This window comes from Apteryx rowi, unplaced genomic scaffold, assembly GCF_003343035.1.
Source record: "Apteryx rowi isolate R43461 unplaced genomic scaffold, aptRow1 scaffold_96, whole genome shotgun sequence".
In the NCBI taxonomy this organism is placed as follows: Eukaryota; Metazoa; Chordata; class Aves; order Apterygiformes; family Apterygidae; genus Apteryx; species Apteryx rowi.
Window position 1 is genome coordinate 339,251 of NW_020451271.1, and position 20,985 is coordinate 360,235.

Sequence of the window (20,985 nt, forward strand, 5' to 3'; positions counted from 1 at the left end):
CTCTTAAAACCCTACCTAAAAAAAAAAAAAAGGAAAGAAAAAATTCTCTTGATATTTTAAAATAGTATTTATTTGCAGAACTGGAAATGTAAACTGATTTTTCAGACTACTTTTAATCCCCAAACTCTTTCTATCTAAAATATAAGACTTTAAGAGTAAAGAAGAATTTTACCTTTAAAGGTAAAAAAGAAAAAAAAAACAAATTTTCTAGGTATCATTTGTTTCTGATTCTCTGGTACAATTCTTAAATGCTATCAACTGTTTTCAATATTTTTCTGTTAAACTAAAAATTTAAAAGGTTTAAAATATAGTAATTCTAAATACTCTGCAAGAGTAACATTAAAGGCTACAAGTACAAATGTGCAGTTACAAGTTTAGATTTAAGTGTGATTAGCTGCACAGAATGTGTTTATATATTTACAGTTGAACTCGGTGATGTTTTTCATAGCATAGTAAAACACTCCAATTCTTTTTCATCTGCTTGCCTTTGGCTAAGACACTTTAATAAGAAGCCAGAGAAATGGAAATGCTTCAACACATTACTGTGTTTTCTGGAGGGAAGGAGAAAAAAAAACAAACAAACAAACCACACACACACACACACACACAAAAACAGGAACTTTGTACAAGCTGAGCAAGACAAATTAAAAACCTCCCTCTGTTTAATACTGCTGCTTCAGTCCAAGAGTGGACATTTAAACCAAGGAAGCAGAGAATACTGGAGTTAGTTTTCACTGTACCTTCAGCCTGTTCTTTCCTCTTCTAGCTCCAGCATTCTCATATCTTGACTTTAATTTTAATGAACAATCAAAGACTAATCTTCGGATTCTCAGATTTTATATCTGTATCTGCATACTTACACTAACATCATGTTCTAACTCTGCAAGCAGTTCAAAGCGGTATTTTTTATTGCTCAGGGTTTCTCCAGGAACACAGTGCCACACCTACAATACAAACATTTAAGTTTGCTCAGGAAGCATCTGGATAATTCTTTGGACAAGTTCCTCCATTACTGAATTCCCACATTACAAGAAAGGCTGCTTATGTAAACGTGTGTAAGTCTACACAGCACAACATAGCAACAGTGAGTGATATCTGAGCTCGTTTAGCCTAAGCAGAGCAACATATTAACCATGACTATGCTGATGGATTACAGAAGCCTACCTGAACAAGGACATACCACTGCACTGAATGCATACTTACCAAAAGCCATACACAAAAGGTTTCAGGACCTTCTTTCCTACCTCTAAATTGCAGGTTGCCTTTCCATCTCTTTTGGTTAAGAAGTTCCTGGTCTGCCTAACTGAAGAGCATAAGCTACAAAACTATTAAACTTGAACACTTAAACAGTTGGCCCAAAGAGAGCACATTTGGAGTAAGTTAGAGTGAATAAAATTTCTTTAAAGTAGCACTTCAGCTTTGGAACAGAGTTGACATAAAGCTAATGAAGATTAAATTTATTGTAATACTGGCTTATTTGCTTCTAATACAGAGCAGGTACAGTCACTCCAAAACATTTGTCTGGCTGAATATTAAAGTGCTAGCTACTGAAGTAGCTGATGTACAAACCTTCACAGTGGAATCCCAAGATGCAGAATATAAACGCTCATCACGCCAACAGACCTTACTGACTGCATCATCATGTCCCATTAAGATGTCTTGCTGTCTCCCAAATGCAATTGAATAAAAATATCTAACAGGAAGAGCATTATAAAAGCGTTACTTCTTCAGAAAACTTGAACAGTTTGCTGTAAACTAAATTAAAATAACTCTGCTTCTACGATTTCTAAACAGGAATCTATTAAAACATAGAAATATAGTCACTGCTTATAAACGGTGAACTTCTGTGCCATTATCTAGAACCTTAACATAATTACCAAGCCACTCAATGTAATTCAGTAAAGTCAGCAGGATGTAAATACACACATATGATTGTCCCATGAAGAACATATGACAGTGGTATCTCCTGGTAAGATTAAACAAGATGACAAAGCCTGTAAGAAAAAAGGAAAAAAAAACAGTGTTCAGTTTCTAACCACAAATCAACTAAAAGTATATTAACATGCTTTTGGAGAACAAGAAGCATTTAATCTTTTACACTAACAAAATCCTGGTGTCATATGAACATTACTTAAGAAAAACCTGATAGGTTGGATACTGAACATGCTGTAAAGCAAAAATACGGAATCCTTAGTAGTACAAAGTTAGCACTAATGTTCAGAAATGCATGCAGAACTATGATGGATCTCCTGTTTCAAAATGMTGGTAGATAAGGATATGGTGTGTTATTCCTCACTCAGGAGAAACTGGGTCACTTCTCTATCTTGCCAGCTACTGTCAATTCTAGATGCAAACAGCTAACTAACTAAAAATAAAGGTTTCCTCTGATGTTTGTGCTCCATAACAGCTCAGCTCTTTTAAACAAATGTAATTATCTAATTTCTATCATTCCTAACAAGAAAGATTCTTTACATACAACTGCATTGTTACATCACCATCACTGGAAGCATCAAGGAAAAAGTCAGCCCAATGCTTCTACTTGTATCGTTACTGTTCATGTTATAGGTCTGTTTTAAAAAATAGTAAGCAGTTGGAGAGTAAAGAGACTAGTGTTTCCAGTATTGCTGGAACAGATCAACACTAAAACTAGAAGAAACAAAAGTACACAAGGCTCACTCATAAGAAACTGACTTTTGGCCGGGTTCAGAGAAGTTGATCTTTTTTACAGTGTCAGGAAGTGAAATTCCTAAGTTTGCCTTGGCTAAAGCATTAGGATTGCTGTATCTAGATTCACCTGCTAGCATGTGTGCCATGGCATGCTCAGGTCTTGCTCCTGCAACTTATTTGGGAATGTGCTATGGCAGACTATGGCTTCTAGCTGGGCAACATCTGGCATTTCCCTTTTCTGGGTATGAGGGTAGAGAGGGAGACTGATGCACCCTAGGATATCACCTCAATAAAAGTGTCACAACAGGACAGTTGCAAGTGGATCTTTAATAGCCAGGTTAGGCCACAGCACTTGAGCACAGAAAATAAAATATAGAATACCTTTCCAAGTTCTGGTTTAGAAGCAGAAGAAAAATGTTATTCCAAAGTTGCTGAGATCGCTGTTCATCAAAAGAGGATGGCCCAACTCACACAGTATAAATTCCAGGCCCTGTGCTTGGTCTYTCCCTACTGATCTACTTGCAGCCTTCAAAAACTTGGGACCAGTAGGGCAGTGCTGGGCATGAGCACCAGAGGGGAATTTAAACTTTGTAATTCTGGGCCTAATGACTGTTCAAGATTGTTTAGGAAGACCCCCTCCGCACGTGCCAGACTATTTTTGACTACTACAAGGCACTCCCTAGATAGCAGCGCAATTCAGAATAGAGCTAGCAAAGAAGTAAAAATGCAGCCACTTAATGATCCCCCTCTGTGTTCCCAGGATGTGCTCTATCTCACTAGTGGCATGACAGTCTCAATTCACTCTGGTAAATTATTCACACAGAAAACAACTGAATAGGCAAGGGAAGAAAAAAAGATATCAATGCATGCTAAGACCCATTTATGTGGGTAGCTTTCAGAATATTCCTAATGATCTCATTTTTATTTTGACAGTGACTCACCATGTTTGAAAAGGACACACTTCTTTGGAGTGTTTTTGATTCTCTGGAAAACATCTTCAAAGTTGAATCTAAGAATAATGGACAAAATTGACAAAAGATAAAACGACTGTTTTACATTATAGAAGCTAGTAACTTTGCTCCAGTTTGAATATTCAAAATATTTAACTATAAAAAGCAGGTAAGGGTTTCTCATAATCCTTGTGAAACTCTTATAAAGCTTGCAAGTCAGACCTGGAACTAGCCTGCCTTGCATCAGCTACACATGGACTCCCAGGCCCACTAAATTCAAAATGAGAGCTCTAGTATCACAAGGGAGAAATTACCACCCTCCCAACTCTAGATGCAGACAGTATTGAAATCCTTGATTCAGAGTGATCTAAAATAAATAAATAAATCCGCACACTAAAAAACTAAGTTTACTCACAGGACACAGGAATTAACTAAGTAAAACACATAGAATAGGTGACTTGCAAAGCTGCAAGTCCAAGAGTCAGACAGAAGGAGCCTTTATATGTGAATACTGAAAATTCTCTCTCTCAAACAGTTAAAGAACTGAGTAGGAAGCAAAGACGAGTCTTGCATTTGGTAGAAGACTAGGGCCACCTCTTTCACAGACCTGAATGATTCTTCAAAAATCCCATTTAAGGCTGCCTTCATTTTGCTCTCAGTGAAGATACTCAGGGATTCAATCTAAACTACTTTTGAAAGTATCACGGTATTTTGTTCACAAAACATTATTAGGCATTATAACCTATTACTGAAGCATTTGCACTGCAGGATCCAGTAAATACCTCTGCAATAATACTCACCTTGGGATGTAGTGAAAACAGAAGACCCATTGCAAGTGACTGCTATTCCAGTTATTGCCCTGTATAATACAAGTAAGCTTATAGGTGATTTCATAGGGTTTGAAATTTAACCATGATAATGTAAATTGACTACTTGTGATAGCTGAAATTTGTTATTTGAGCTCTGTGAGAGTTAGATATTCAAGGAGATTAAAAGCACTATAGCAGCTTGTTATACGCCTGGAGACAGAAAATACATCTTGGTACAGTACGTGAAACACCAATACAAGCTCCCCGTATCGTTCTGCCAGTATTTCATCCTCATCAGAAAGGACATACCTATGCCAAAGAATAAATAGATTCATGTCCAATCTTCCCAGTTTGGGATAAACTACAGTAAGAGTCAGAAACCTGCCTCCAAGCAGATACTGAATACCACAGAAGTCAGGAATCAGAATTTGCACAGTTCTTCTCCCCGAGCTGGGCGCTGTCAGAGTCTTTATACTCTAAAAATGTACCCATCAACTAGTTTAGAGCAGGGGGTTAGTCATTAGGAAGTATAAAGCACTACGTACAGCTGATATGTTGTTATCCAGAACTACTTCTGTTTTATTCTGCCTTGGACAAAAACAAAAACAAACAAACAAACCAAAAAACACCCCAGAAGATGAAATCCAAGTCTCCCCATGTGATCAGGATTTCCCTAACCCTACCAGCCTGGAAACAGGGGCCCTTTCTCACCACAAATATTGCCTTGTTTTCTGGACAAGAGGAAGAGAATGTCTCCTTTCTAGATTAGCTTACAGTCACTAAGGCAGCAGTTGCACTCAAAGTAGCAAGAAATCCTACATCTACTCCAGCCACCAGGACAAGGGACAGGTCCAAAGGAAAATCTACTCTTTAAGAAGAGGCTGCTGTTGACCATTACTACCTATTTTTAAAGTTCCCCTGGAAACGCCCCTGCTGGTTCAGGACACCCTAGGAATCCATCAGAACAGTAGTTGAGTATGTGGATTCCCAGATAACCTATAGCTGGAGACTGACAAACTGCTCATACAGGAACAGGCCTAGGTATGCAGAACTTGAACTTTAAGTGTCTTAAGTTTTCAAATCAAATAGAATGGGGGGAGGGGAAAAAATTTAGGTGATTCCTGAAGTTTAAAAATGTGTCTGTATCTGTATCTCTGTATCTTTGTTTAGCTGCCGCTATAACAGTTTTAGAGAATGGCAATCAATATCTGCTTTAGGTACTAAAATGTTAATGAACATAACTCTAGGCCTGTATAAGGACTAAAACCAAGCTGATAAATAGCTCTTCTGGACTGCTAATCCCTCAAAAACTCGTCTTGTGTAGCCAAATCAACCAAGTAGTCTCACAAAGAAAAGTATTTACCATTATTCAGATTGACACAAAGATTTCCTCCCAACCCTACACATCCCCCTGCCCCCAAATTAAGTGGAACAATTTTGACTGTGAATAATACACCACAAAAGAAAAAGTAGTACTTACTCTTTATGAATTTTACATTGTTCATGTAATTTTAGTTTGGCAATATTGTTCCAAGCAAGCATTATGCTTTCTTCTGTTAAGTCTTCAAATGATTCTTCATTTGGAGAAACTACAATAAAATGCCACAATAAAGTTTCATCAGAAATAGAAAATAAAAAGATCAATTTCAAATAATTAGATAGTTGAAATTGCAAATACAAATATAAAAGTACAGAAATAGTCATGTAGAACTTCAGGAATTAGAAAAGACTCCTTTCAGGTTCTTGGTTACTGTATTTAGTCATCTTATTATTGTCTTTTTTCCAAATCTCTTCCAGAATACATAGGTTTACACAGTCAAACCCATGATTTTTCTCTGAAAAACAGGGTTTTTAAACTGAAGACTTCACAGAATACATTTCCAAAATGGAAAAACACTTTTCCATAGAGATGCCTTGGTATTCCATAGAGATGTCAAAAGCTTTCTGAATAGACAAGTAACAGGAAAGCCACCTACTGTTACAAAATAGCACATGCTTTTATTAGTTTATTTTATCTCATTATGACTGTCACAACTTTGTTTCACTACAGCATTTTAAAATTTAAGGGATAAGGAGGCAATGAAATTAACTGAGCCAATTATATGTCAACTGCTATAAAAACATAAAACCCAACAGGAATTGCTGATCTGTGAATTAATGACTTAAGTGGGCAGTGTACTACTACTACAGCATACTAATGTATTAACATTATTAACACCACATACAACTTTCAAAGCTAAACATGCCATTTGGATGCTACAGGCTGCCATGCTAAATAGTGCCTGCCTTCACTTCTCTACTTGAAAATCAAATGCCATCAAAAGGTAAGTGAATCGAGGACAATCTACTGGGCATAGGGGGGAATCATCTTTCCACATGATACCTGGGCTGAAGCTTCAGTCCAGTTTATAGTAAGTTACTATTCATATGATAAGGACCATAGCATCTTCATTTCAGAAAAAAACAGTCAACACAGGAACTATGTTACATTTCCAACAGAAGCCTGTGTTGGCATCAAACATCCGCTTCTTGTTTTGGAGGCAGTTCAACTCTGTCCCTATACTACGTATTGAAAGCAAAGTGACTTCTTAGATTTTCATTCAGAAGCCACTGAAGAGAAAAAAGCATTCATGCTTAAATTAATTTCTTAGGGTTCATTTAGACCAGGCCAATTGACAGGCCCAAAGACAATCCTGTTCAAAACCTGAAAATTTTAAACCTTTTTTTTTTTCCTTTTTAAAAAAACCCACCATTTGGAGTAGCTGCAGAGAAAGTCATTCAAGATACTATCATCTCAGTTTGACTCTGAGGTGGCGGGAAATGCCTAGGGAAGATGCCCTCCCACAATTTCAAAAACAGAGGTTGAACAATGCCAGTGAAGACTGCTGGAGCAGCCTTATAAGGCAAAATGCAGAAGCAGAGCTCAGGACAATGCCTATATTTTCAAATTTAAAACTAGCCTTGCCAGTTTTTCTTTAACAGTTGGTTCATGTATTTATCTTGAACTGGCTTACAGGGAAAGTGGCCAAGAGTTACATAATGAGATCCCATGGAAAAAAGACACAGAACTTCTCAAAACAACGTATCAGTTGTATTATCAGTTTACATGCTATACATTTACCTGGAGATTCAGCTATGGAAACACTGTGACTAGATGCTCGAGACAAGCTTTTAAGCTTAGGTATTATCCTTCGGGGATGAGGAATTGTAAACAGCTGTTTTGGCGTCTGTCCAAACTCCAAGATTTGTGTCAGCAGAGCTACTTTTTCATTGGGGTCCATAATACTTAAAGGGGAGAAGAGTGAGAGAAAAAGAGAGGAAAAAAAAAAAAAGACATTTAATTAAGGCAATAATTATTTTCCTGAAAGCATGGGCCTGCATGTGCAGTTACTACAGCACTATAGTGCTATTGAAAATGAACTGATTTGTCACAGATGAGACAGGTGTTCATATGACAGCTCCATAATTTTATGTACAGTGACAGTATGCTCTTCAATTAAAACATAATAATGAAACAATTTCACACAAATAAGACTGAAGAAGTGKTCAAGCAACAGTCTTTCAAAATGTTAAAACTGACAACCTGATACTGGTTGATAGCATACTGTGGAATATAAAATGTAACATCTACACAATTCATATATAGAGCACTCGGAGACAGCAGGGAACCTGGAGAGATACTGATAAATTTAGCTGACTGCTTTAACCAAAATATTCTGATTTGTTTTTAATTACCTGTTTAAATCCACTCCTCCTTCGTAAGTTAATGGGTGAAACACTGGAAAAAAATAAATTCATTTGTACAATGTAGATACACAAGGCTTATTTTCTTTGGCTTACATACCTACTGTAAACATGTTGTATTATTACTCAACTAGGTTATGCTTATGCAGCTAAGTCCTTTCAGCAGGCAAGATAATTTGAGACCTTGTGTTTTAATCTTGGGCTTCCTACTTTAAGGGAAGTTTATGATTTCTAAAAGACCCAGTGAAAGTTTCAGAATAAGTCAGTACTTCCATAAAGGATGGATGGCTTATTTAAGCCTCATTATATACCAAGAAAAGCACGGTTGCATAATCAGATCTCTGTCAGGTTTTGTCAAAAGAGACACTGATACTGCATGAGTGTCAAATCTCAGTGTCTTATTCTCTGGATAGCTAACAACAGGTAGCAAAAGTGTTCATAAAGTTCTACCCAATCACTTGTTCATTTTATCTAATTAAAAAGCTGCTGCATTCATAGCTGTTTTGCTAGGAGGATAATGGCCACAAACACAGGGAATTACTTTGAGGCGTTGTCACAAGAACATCTATTTTGCCTTTTGACATAACTACATTCATGCTAAGATCCTTTCTGTTCCTCTCATCTACTCAGAAGTGTTTGCAGGTCATTATACTAACAAAAATCCACATTTCAGTACAAGAAGCCAAATGTGCTTAAAAAGTACTCTCACTTTGCGAAACAAAACATAGATACTGTAATTCAGTGCCAACTTGCCTTATCACAAGTCTCTGCCACATTGTGACTGACATGGTATCCAATCATATTGTAACCAGTTCTTGCAAACCTAAAATATAGCTAATCCTAACTTAAAAGACAATATGTGGGGGAGCATTAAAGAAAGCATCATGCTGTCACACCTTCGAAATTAAAAGTACTAACTACCAAAATAAAGAGTTACTCGTTCCCTCCCTCCCAGCTGTTGTAAGTAGATTTTCTCTCTCTCTCTTTTTTTTTTTTTAAAAAAAAAAAGCTTATTCCATCTTGCTAAGTATAAGCTTTGTTTTCCAATCACTATCTCACATTGTCTGAGCTTGCAGCCTTTAAAAGGATTGGGACCTTCTGGAATAAAGAAAATTTCTTCACCTCTTAAATCTGATCTTCTAAACTTCCTTTAGAAAGGGGATGTTTCCTCATAAGATAGTAAGATATTCAAACTAAATGTCAGACTACTGAATGAATTCAACATTGGTATTTTTATTAGGTCTAGAGAAATAAAACACACCGAGATAGCAATCACAGGGTAGCATCCTCTTTTGTAAGCAWTTGCAACAGCTACATACACACTCAGAACAAGACTGCAAACAATAAAACTTTCCATATGTAGGGTAAAATTTATACACACTACTGCAGATGCTTTGGCACAGGACAGACCCAGTCACCTGCATACTTTTTCCCTCATTCCCAATCTTAACAAGTGGTAGCCTATTATTTTCCTTGCCCATTCTCTCAGGAGAAAAAAAAAAAAAATCAAAATTCTTACACTGCAATTACAGTGTAGAAGTGTGAAATGCATGTGTACATGGAGACTCCTCCAGACTGTCATTTGTAATAGGGAAACTCTTATTTCATGTTATATTCACACCGAGCTGTGTGAACAAACAATGACAATGCTGAGCAATCTTCTTTTTCCTTACCATTTTAAGTACATCTACACAGATGTAAATCACCATAAAGGTAACACACTTTACTAGATTAGTCACTATTTCCAGTGATGAAGAGAGTATCTCCTTTAAGAATCAGGCATTCAAAGCATAGTCATGAATGCTTGAAACAAAGCAGGCATTAGGTTACGCTATTAGTTACCCATACCYGCCTAATTACAGAAATAGCAAAAGAAGCCATACTTTAAAGTGTGTATTTACCATTGTGAGCTGCAATTGCTTCGCTTCCTTTCTGCTTGTAGCCAAATATTATGTCGATCCATTCATGGAGATGTTCTGATACATACTGACTTTCTAAAGCCTCTTGGCTCTTCTGAAGAAAGTCATCAGGACCTGGCAAGAGAAAGATTAGAGGGGAAGATATCCCCTTTCAGTACTGGTATGCATCTCTGTTGCTACTCAAAACTAACAAATAAAAATGTCACACCACACCCACAAGCCTTTGATTTGTTATGAAAATTAAATGCAACTATCAATGATCACAATGTTTAGGAGTAAAAATTCCTTCAAAGGAAAACAGAATGAGCATTAGGGGGAAAAGAAGAATCATCCTAGGAATGGAACAGTGAGGACAGTCAAGCTATTTGTATGAATGAATGTTCTCACCTGATGCCCAAGGGGGGAGTTCTACATCTTCAACAGTCTTTCCACCCTGTCTTTTTCCCAAGTCCAACTTCAAACTGTTTATTAGAAAACTAGAATCATTTTCATAAAATTCTGGAATCAGCTTAAAGAAGAAAAAAGAAAAGAAAAGTTTTGAGATTAGGTTGGCTTTGATTGTTTTAAGTACCATACAGTCAGTAAAAAGTGAAAGTGGTGGATGCTCACACTAGTCAACCTTATGGCTTAATCTAACTTCTCCAGGCTTTCCCCTCTGTYAGCAGAGAGGGGTATCGGAAACTTCCTCCCGTTACCCTTCCAACTAGTACTAGGCCTCTTGATTACCAACAAGACAATTCAGAGAGCTAAATTCAGTGTCTATAGTTGAGTGGCATAAATATTTCTAAAAATGTAAGATATGATAGATGAATCCACAATACCTAAGCTCATCTTCAGAACTCTGCTACTTTCTGAGCTACTTTCTCATTTTTAAGAATCAAGTAAGACTCAAGCCAAAACTCTAGAAAAAATAAGTAGACCGATGACAAAAGCCTCACAGGTTAAGTCAGTTGTTTAAGAGCATCGTAGTTAACTACTCCTAATTCCACCATTAAGAACTTGATTATAGTATTAAACACACGCACACACACAAACTCCTTTATCAAAAGGAAACATAATTTAATAGCACCCGCTATTTAACAGTTAATCCTTCTCAAAGCATTCCAGAAGTACCTAAAATTTACTGTTTCTATAAAGCTCAAAAACCAAGATAGAAATCCTGTATCTTAACCTCTCTAGATGTATTGTTATAATGAGGCAAATCCTAAAGAGATTCCAGGAGATGAACTTGATATATAAAGTTGCACGTTCTTCCCCTTAATCCATTCTGGTAATTCCCATTTATTCCAATAACACATTCACAGTGACATTCCTGTTAAACAAAAAGATGGAAAGCAAAGACAGAAAGGAAATCATGCAAATACAGAGAAGGAAGAAATGCAAAACCATATAAACTTCATAAAATTCAGCCAACAGAGGAAGAAAAAGAAAAATAAAACACCCACAGGAGACATTTGAGAAGAGAAAGCTCGGCATGGACACCAAGAATAACTTGAACCGTGTTCCGGCCATTTACCTCTTTGAAATCTGTTGCACCATCCAAACAGTTTTTCCAGGTTTCTGCAAGACTGGATAACACATACCAGTCACACATTAGTTAAAAAATACTTTAAGACTTTGCACCCCCTTGATGCATATTTCAAAACAAAAACTTCAATAGGGGAAAGAACAATCTAGTTATAGGCAAAATGTAAACAAACCTGTTGAACATTCTGTCAGCATGATCAAATTTTCCATTCTGCAGACAGAGCATGTACTCTGGTGCTAGGGAGAAAGAAAAAAGTCATCAGCTTGCATCAAACCTTCTCCACTCCTGGAGATAGCTGTCTGCTCAGACAGCATGCAACAAGTATCTTACCAACTCTAACAAGATAAAACAAAACATAACCCGGAGATGAATAGTGGCTCCCATACATGAATTTAGGGTCAGGCATTTCCCGATAACGTGTCTAAAACAACAAAAACAAAAATTAAAGTAAGAGCTCCTGCTTTCCTTCAATATTAAACACACATACAGTCTTTTAAGAAAGACACAGATGAGGACTAAATCCCTTTTTTTGTTAGATAAAACACATTAGAGATACTAATAACCACGCAGCTTTAATCAGAACAGTAAGCCAATAAAGCAAAATTGTTGTTATATCTTCCAGAATTATCAGTTCTATAAACACAAGAACTTAGGCTTGGGGGAGTAGGAAAGATGGGGGACACAGTTAAAGTTTCAGGGTTTCTCCCCCAACACACACACACACACGACTGCAATGATTAACATCAGAGTAGTGGGAAGAAAGAATCCCTTTTGGTCTTTCCCAAGTTTGTATAAAAACATATATAACCCTTTCAATTGTCTATGACTGAACTCAACCTGGAGATTCCTGCCTGTCTTAAGCTCCTATACATTATCAAAAAAGTTAGCACATTTAAAATAAAACGAGTATTACTGAAGTAAATATGAGGCAGCTAGCAGATTGAGGAAACATATCTTAGAAAGAAATCTTCATTTGCTGTTATTAAAAAGGTAATATCTATCGGTCATGTCCACAACCTTAAGAACCTTTATGGTTTTAAAGTATTTCATCATTTTTTGCCAATAAAATGCAATTAGTCTGGCAATATTTTCTTTTCCAATGCTTCATTAAGAACTAATGATGGTTTCCAAACATGGAATATATTTTTGTTCTGTAAGTGATTTTGGAATAATTAGCTTACCAGTAGGAGACAGCAAATTTATACAAAGAATTAAAAGCCAAAGAAGCTGAAGATCTAACTCTGCAACCATGTATTAGACCAGTTATGAAAAGAAAGCCTGCCTATTTTGAGAACTGGAAAAAGTTTGTGCACCATTATCTGCATGGGAAAATTTCAAGTGGGTGCTCTGATTGCCATATTCCCTCCTTTTGAAATGTCTTCCCTCAAATTCAGCATTTTTCTTAAGTGGAAAGACTTAAGATTTCTACTAATTTATCTTATTTAATTCATATACCTATTTTACTTTATGCATTTGAATCCACTGGTCTTAAAGTTTTATACTTCCAAATATCTTCACCATATCTCAAGGCTGGCCATACAAATGCAGTTACAATAGTTAAATGCTTTCGGGATTTGATTTTAAAAATAACAAAAAATTTTAAGACTATAAAAATAAAACAGCAGTGAGAGAGATGAAGCAGATTCAAATATGATTTTAAGTTAGTGCTGACAAAATCAGTATTGATGAAATCAGGGTGAAAGTAAGTGTGATAATTTTATAGGTAAGCTTGTTTCTGACAAGGTTTAGAGTTTGTTTTAGATATCTGCATAATTCGCAAAGGTTGCTCAATAGAGCTCCTTTTATTGCCAATATACATAACAGCCCATAATAAGCAGTATACAAAATCCAACCCATACATACCAATAATCTATCCAGTCTTTCCTTATTCAGGGCACCAATTGGTTTACTAAGGTCACGGAATGTTTCAGGCTTTGTCAGATCTAAAAAACAAACAAAAAAAAACAATCAAAAAACCCACACACCACACAAACCCCCCACACCAAAGAAAAGTTGGACTCTATGCATTGCTCCTACTAGACAGGATTCTCTTCCTCACTGTAAAAGAATAAAAGCCTTACTCTAAATGGCTACTCATGTCCTTCCTTCCTCATAGATTTACTGCCAAACCTCTTGCTTCAGAGTTAGCAGTTAGGTAGACTTGACAGCTATTGCAGCTAACARCTCCTAGTCAGTATGAACCCTGCCACCTGAGGCACAAGCAATTGGTATTGCCTTCCTTCTACTCATTAACTATTTTGTCATGCTACAGCTAAGTCCCATCAAACAACCATACTGGAGTGCTTGAGCAGGTGCTGATGAACACCGTGAGATTCCCCTACTCTCATTCTCCTCCTTGTTGAGGGACACATCCCTGAAAGAACAAACTGCACAGAGACCCTTCACCAAGAGGCCTATCTAGGCACAAATCTTGGCACTTAGCCTCTTTGTTTCAACTTGCAATATTAAAAATTGTAAAAGCTACCTCAGGCTAGAACACATGAATTCTACACACGCATCTAGCTTGTTCCATAAAAAGCTAGTTTACTTATTCTTTTGGATTTATTACAATTTATTAGAATCTTTTGAATTTACCTGAACCACAGAAAATCTTTGAATGCCCTATACCGCTGATTTTTCAAGGTGTCTAAATAGATGTTAAATACTCTTAAGTATTTTACTTTTCACACACACACACACAAAAAAAAAAAAAAAAGGAAAGAAGGGTGATGTATTCTGTCCACTAAACTCCAGAGTAAGGCTACGCGCACAAAATAACATCCAGTTCACTAACCCCAGGTGCATGTTGATGTAGTGCATGCAGCAAACCCACCTGTAACTCACGGTGTTTCAGGCTGCACACGATGCATTAACACGTCTTTTGCACACACATACCTAGTACTGAACTGGAGTAGTCTGCTATGATCCAGGGAAATACAGGATACTGTGAGAGATCGTTGCAGCTCCTATCAGCCAGATTGTTGAGATGAAGGAGATACTGGTAGTTTGAAATATGCCCTCGCTGCCATTGTAACATATAACTTTCAGCTGTATGCTCTGTAATATGGTTTTCTAAAATAAAGCAAAACATTAAAGCTTTTGGGGTCCTCCCCCCAAATTACAGTGCAACTAACACTATGCAAGGCACTATAAAATAATTAAGAGCACAGCTGTTTAAAAGAAAAAGTTAAAATTAAGTAGTAACTTTATGCTTACTGGCTGCTACACTCTATACATTTTAGAAGACCTACTTAAACAGTGCATTCTACAGCAAAATCACCTAGAAAGTGTTGAAACTGAACTTGAAAGCAATGGATGGGAAAGAACCTGAACTGTTATGAAAAAAACATTTGCAGACGATGAACCATGAACCTTGCTTGGCAATCAGGCAAGGCAACCTTTAAGATTTCAAAGTTCGAGAAGCAATTCTGCTAAGAGACAAGAAAACAGTTAAATGTACTTTCCTAGTGGACAACTAAGGATGCCCATTGACAACTGCTTGTGAAAGAGAGCCATGCATAAATGTAAATGAGATGCAATTTCAGAACCACTAAAACAGACTAGAAGACAAAACTTGTCCACCACACAAGAAAGGAAGAACTATGCACAAAGATCTTCTGTCTGAAACACGAGGCAGGCAGTCAAGAAATTCAAAACTGCACTATTCTATAATCAATAGTTACAATATGCAGATATACTGGTGGAGGATAAACTGATGTGAGCATATTGATTTCATGCTATTTCTCCATTTTAAGATGAAATTAGAGATGTTTCTTCGTCTTCTTAGTCTGTCGTATGGGTTGCAGGTATATCATAAGAAATGAGTCATTTGTTTTACGTTTTTCTTTAAGCCATTTAAGGAAATGATCCAGTGAGCACCTTGCCAAATGCTTGAAACAGCAAAACTGAAGGAGTGCAACCACGTCAAGGTGACAGGAGCCCCTCCAGTCAACCTCCTCATCAAGTAATCACTGTGAAACTACATTCTGTGTATTATGCTTCTCAAAGCATTATACAGCACACTTACTGCATGTGTGTTACGGGCTGCTTTTTATCCTAGTTAAAGGGTACAAGCTCTTTAAATTACCCTTCTCCACCACTTAGAGGGCTACAACTCTTTCAGATGCCAGAGAGCTAGAATTTTTCTGGAACATCAAGTTACTTACAGACTGCCCCTGCAATTACTAAATAGAACAAGATGATTTAAGGTTAGGATATGGTGGGTTCAAGCTGAAAAAACATACGCCAACCCTCTCCTCATCTCACTTCCTGAAATTCTACAAATAAGTAAAAAAAAGTCAGCACCTTCCAAGAGGGAATCTTCTGCTGTTAGAAACAGCTGCTGAGGTTACCACAATCACTTTTAGAGAAAGAGTTTACCTTTTTTTAATTTCTAATCACTAACAAAAGAAATCCTTAAGACAGAATAAGGAGCTGTTTTGGAATGGGATGCCATGAGAAAAGACTATCTTAATGCTTCCACTTATCCCCTTTGGCATATTTTTTGACAGGAATGAGTGACCTCTGAGAAGTACAACTGGACTCAAATCTCCACARGACTGGATGCTTTACTTCAATCAGTGCATCTGGAAACTTTGTCTTTGAAAGAGTACAGAAAAAAAGTTATCCAGAAATCAAAGTCTGAAATAGGGTAACAGCATGCATGTATTTTAGTACAATGAAAATCATTTCAGAATCTACTTCATTTTCAAAAGAAAAATCTGAAAAATTAAAAAGGATTCTCAGAGTAAGTGACTGTTTCTTTGTGACCTTAGTGGACACTCCAAGCTCTGGTGAAGCAAGGAAAATGTCTACTGATATTTAGGCAAGTTTGTTACATAAAACCCCTAGATTTCTGATACAATAACCAGAAATCATAAAGTTTACATAAACACTTTCAATATTGGCAGTAAACACGAGTTCCAATGTTTCAGTTGTAGTTGCATTACAGAAAGTGAGGGATAAAGCTAATATTTGTTTTTTCAGCATACACACTAGCCTTTTAGAAAGGTTCTGTTCATAGTCTGCAAGAGACATGTATCATTCCCAGGAACTGATGCATACAAGATTCAATAGAAATGAGAACTGAACTGTTTGGAAAGCTGCTTTTTAAACATTGATAAGACTGAGGAAAGTTCAGACATTTGTGTGTGCCAGAAAGCCATTCATTACAGGAATTTTCTCAATATGATTTTTACCTGTTAAGCTAGAATTAACTAGAAGGAAAAAAAAATCCCCCCTATCCTCCACCCCCAACAACAAAAAACAAAACCCAAGCCAGTCTTTACATTCTTTCAGCAAAACACGATTTGGCTTAGTGGATCTTGTTTACCCCTTGCTTTGAAGACAGAGACTATTCTTTTTAGAACAGTACATAAAGTTGCATAACCAAAAGAATCAGTTTCACTTTAATAGTGTTATCTCAGCTTTCATGTTCAGGTCTTCAAATACAAACAGAATATATGCAACTTTGGAGTGTTCATTCTGAACTTTGCTTACTTTTACCAAACATTGCTATAATAGTGCTAACTTCAGCTGTTTATCCTCCCAATTCTTTCCACATATCAAGACAGCAAAACCTAGAATATTTCCCCTCACAAGCGGATTACATTAATAATAATAAAAAATGCTGCAAACCTATATATGTTGCAATAAGGAAATAGAGCTCATCTCGATCTTGATAGTTGTAGAATTTCAGGTAGATGTCAGAACATAGACCATTTTCTGTGCAGAATACTTCAAGTCCCTTCGAAATTAAAGATGGGGGAAATAAATTGAAAGCAATTACTGACAAGCTATAATATTCATATTTTTACAGAATGTTCCAGTTACTAATATCTGGAACTTAAGACTCTAATAAACCAGGCAACAGTTTTGCCCACATACAGTCTAACATTTTGCTTTTCATCTCCCCTGTTCCCAACCATAAAGGCACTCAATTTACAGCCAACTGAGCAAATAGCTTTATAGCTGTCCATAAATTGGCTCCATCTGAATTGTTTAAGGACAGGTTATGCATTTTATGTCCTAAATGAATGGAGTGAAGCAAACAGTTAAAGGTCCATTTAGTTTAAGTATGTTTTGAGACAAAACTTTTGTTCAAGACTGAAATTTCAGTATAATCACTGAAAGAACACAGCTGAAGGTTCCACTGCAGCACTGGCCTTATCCCTCAGTCACTTACTGCAGGACTCATCACTCCATGTTAGTGTCAGTCTAAACTAGTGATCAGGCTCCATCCATGAATCAATTCCGAGAGAAAGTGCACCATGAGAGGACAATTCATTCTATCCTAAAATAGGTGTTTGAGATAAGCGGGATGAATTGCCCCCTGGAGGTACTCCCTTCTCCCTTCCTCTACAATGACTGCTTATGAAAGAAACTTTCCATCCTTGACACAGTTCATGCTTCCCATTTCATCTTTTTGACAACACAGGGAACTGAAACACTTCAAAACCAGACTGGATCTTTGAGTGCTGTTCAGTATTTAATCCATAGTTCTTAAAAACCAGCTAATTTTTACCTAAAGATACACACCATTTCAGCTGGTCAGTTTAAGAAAACACATATACAGCATGAAGCAACATATAAATTGAGCTTACCAGTGGCATTAAACCATGTCTTCTTTTATAGATGCGGCGCACATTTTGCAGTGTTATCTGTACTACAGGTTTCTGTGAGAAAAGATAAAGATATTCCAAAAGGAAATATTAGCCTATACATTCTTCTATATTAATCCTTTCCAGTCAATCCGGACTTTTTCTAGACTAGAGATACCACCAGTATGATAGCAATATCCACTCCTGTCATTTTAGCAGTAGAAGTGATTTTAAGCAGTTTAAAAGAGGAAAGATGATTTTACAGTTGGCTCTTTCCCAAATAACAAAGCAGTTTACAAAAAAAAAAAAAAATCACGAATAATGCACTACCACTTCAGTCTTCTGCCAATGACAATAATCATGCAAAAGTTGTCAAAAATAGGATATTAAAATAAGGAAGTCGTGGGGCTGCTGGGCAAACTATTCACCAATAGTGCCATCTTATGGCCAGAAATTGAATGGCAATTTTTCATGTTCAGCAGTGAATCAGATTTTACTAGTCCAGACATGTTTTTAAACATATTAGCAGTCTGCTGAGATTTTTGTTGCCACTTCTGGAACAAAGCTTCAAAGCAGTAATCAGTCCATGATATACACTCATTTCTCCTCTAGAGGAAGGAATGGTCAATTTAATCAAGAATTAGAAAGCCTTCTTCTGCACATAGCTAAGATCTTCTGACATGAACTAAACATACGTAAAGCTCTCACAGGTAGGAACTGCACCACGGAGTAAGATTTTGAATTTATCTTGAATGAAACGTTAAAAAAGGTGACCTACTCTGCATTTTTTTTGGATTAACAGACAATTAGCAAAAGACATTCTGTGCTTTTTCAGCAAAAGGTCAACTTCAAGCAATAAACACAGAACATCTCAGTGTATTGTGACACACTGAACGCAGTTGAGCCGCCTAAATTAGAAGAAAACTAAAAGGTTTGATCTTAATTGAAAGTTGAGTCTTTTAGGAGCTGTGTTCCATGTGCATTTAAAAGGAATAATATAGAAAAAGAGAACTGTCCACTAGGAGAGCAGAGTGCACACATCTACATGAGACTGTTCACTGGACACTTACAGGATATCCATTAAGAGGCTGAAAGTACAAGTTTGCATCAGTGACGCATACGTGCCCTGGATTAGTCACCAAGGGTGTCACCATTTCTGCCTTGCATTCCATATGCAGCGTTTCAGAAATGCTCTGAAATCTACAAGTGAAGAAAGGGAGTAAGTTTACCTCTGGATCTAACTTAATGAAAGTCACTCTCTGAAATCCTTTAGAAAGGTATTAGGTTAACTTATTACCTTGGGACATCTGGATTGGGACCTTACTAAGGGAGACTATTTTAGGCACAAAGAGCTGTTTGTTCAGACCTGTACTTTAACAGGCATTTCAGAAAGGAAAGTTATTACATTCTCCACCATTCTCAGCGCAGTAAATACATTGACAAAGTCTTTTCTGGCATATACTAATGCCTCATTTACAACAAATTCATGGATAAACTTAACAACTTGGAGAGAGACAAAAAAGGTATTAGGTTTATCTTCACAACACAGAGTTTCCCATTCTCTGTTCTAAAATGGATCATAATTCTCTGAATTAGAGAGCTTACGGTGTCCCAAACATGCACTTATTAAACACTGAAACAATAGACTAACCCTTCAAGCTGAAACTCATTTTCCAGTAGAAAGCTACTAGGAAGATACCTGTTTTTATCAAATGAAGTTCTAGCCAAACGTGACTGCAGTATAGCGGTTATCTTGGGGGGGGGGGGGGAGGGGAGAGAAGAGAAAATAGTTAATATGGTTCATGATCCAAATGCAAACATTTCATTACTAACAGTGATATTCCAATAGAATTCATCAGGTACTTACCATGGCAGCTTGATCTCCCAGCTTATCTAGACAAGAGGCCCTGTAGAGCTAAAGAATAGTAAACTTTAAGTGAAATACCACAGACATCTCCCACACAGCTCAGAGTCAATAGAAACTAGGGAGGATTTAGCATTCTTGGTGATAGAGTACTAAAAGAAAACACACGCTTTCTTGGCCTTTTTTGTTTGTTCATTATCATGTTATTATTTTATCTATATACTACCACTCTACATAGAAAACCTCACTAAGCGGGGCACACGTGTCTTTGCCAACAGGTTGGCCAGCCTGGTAAGGAGGGCTTTAAACTAGGAAAGATAGGGGAAGGGGAGAGTTATAGAGACAGGGCAGTCGGCAAAACATGGCTCAAATCGGGATGCCTCCAGCAGGTGCATGCAGCCGGGGGAAGCGTGCACAGGACATGACTGTGGAGGATCCTCTTGTATCCCTCCTGGGAAACCCGCATRCTTGATCACCTCTCTGAAATGCCTGTACACCAATGCACGCAGCTTGGGGAATAAACATGAAGAGTTAGAGATCTTTGTGCAGTCACAGTGCCATGATCTCATTGCAATTACAGAGACATGGTGGGATAGCTTGCATGACTGGTGGATGACTACATGCTTTTTAGGAAAGACAGGCCAGGAAGGCAAGGTGGAGGAGTTGCTCTTTATGTGAGAGAGCAACTGGAATGTATTGAGCTGTGCCTAGGGGTGGATGAAGAGYGAGTCGAGAGCTTATGGGTAAGGATTAAAGGGCAGGCTAACATGGGTGACACTGCTGTGGGTGTTTACTACAGGCCACCTGATCAGGAAGAGGAAGTCRATGAGGCCTTCTACAGACAGCTGGAAGTAGCCTCACGATCCCAGGCCCTGGTTCTCATGGGGGACTTCAACCACCCTGAT

The 20,985-nt window shown here is 37.3% G+C and overlaps 1 protein-coding gene across 3 annotated transcripts in view; it reads right to left on the reverse strand.

The window, feature by feature from the left end:
• The window catches only part of NSMAF (neutral sphingomyelinase activation associated factor), a 36,467-nt gene that overhangs the window by 6,801 nt on the left and 8,681 nt on the right, over nt 1–20,985 (reverse strand). For all 3 annotated transcript variants that reach the window (XR_003257962.1, XM_026092303.1, XM_026092302.1), the window contains exons 7-26: nt 20,084–20,131; nt 19,916–19,968; nt 19,287–19,416; nt 18,220–18,291; nt 17,255–17,363; nt 14,513–14,689; nt 13,481–13,560; nt 11,948–12,038; nt 11,790–11,853; nt 11,606–11,657; nt 10,477–10,597; nt 10,072–10,203; nt 8,162–8,204; nt 7,548–7,711; nt 5,907–6,015; nt 4,418–4,476; nt 3,609–3,676; nt 1,927–1,994; nt 1,570–1,693; nt 861–944 (exon numbers count right to left, since the gene is read on the reverse strand). Coding sequence is in view for 2 of the 3 variants with exons in the window: in XM_026092303.1 (XP_025948088.1) it covers nt 861–944; nt 1,570–1,693; nt 1,927–1,994; nt 3,609–3,676; nt 4,418–4,476; nt 5,907–6,015; nt 7,548–7,711; nt 8,162–8,204; nt 10,072–10,203; nt 10,477–10,597; nt 11,606–11,657; nt 11,790–11,853; nt 11,948–12,038; nt 13,481–13,560; nt 14,513–14,689; nt 17,255–17,363; nt 18,220–18,291; nt 19,287–19,416; nt 19,916–19,968; nt 20,084–20,131 (1,848 nt within the window). In the remaining variant the exon portion in view is untranslated. The remainder of the gene's footprint in view (nt 1–860; nt 945–1,569; nt 1,694–1,926; nt 1,995–3,608; nt 3,677–4,417; nt 4,477–5,906; nt 6,016–7,547; nt 7,712–8,161; nt 8,205–10,071; nt 10,204–10,476; nt 10,598–11,605; nt 11,658–11,789; nt 11,854–11,947; nt 12,039–13,480; nt 13,561–14,512; nt 14,690–17,254; nt 17,364–18,219; nt 18,292–19,286; nt 19,417–19,915; nt 19,969–20,083; nt 20,132–20,985) is intronic.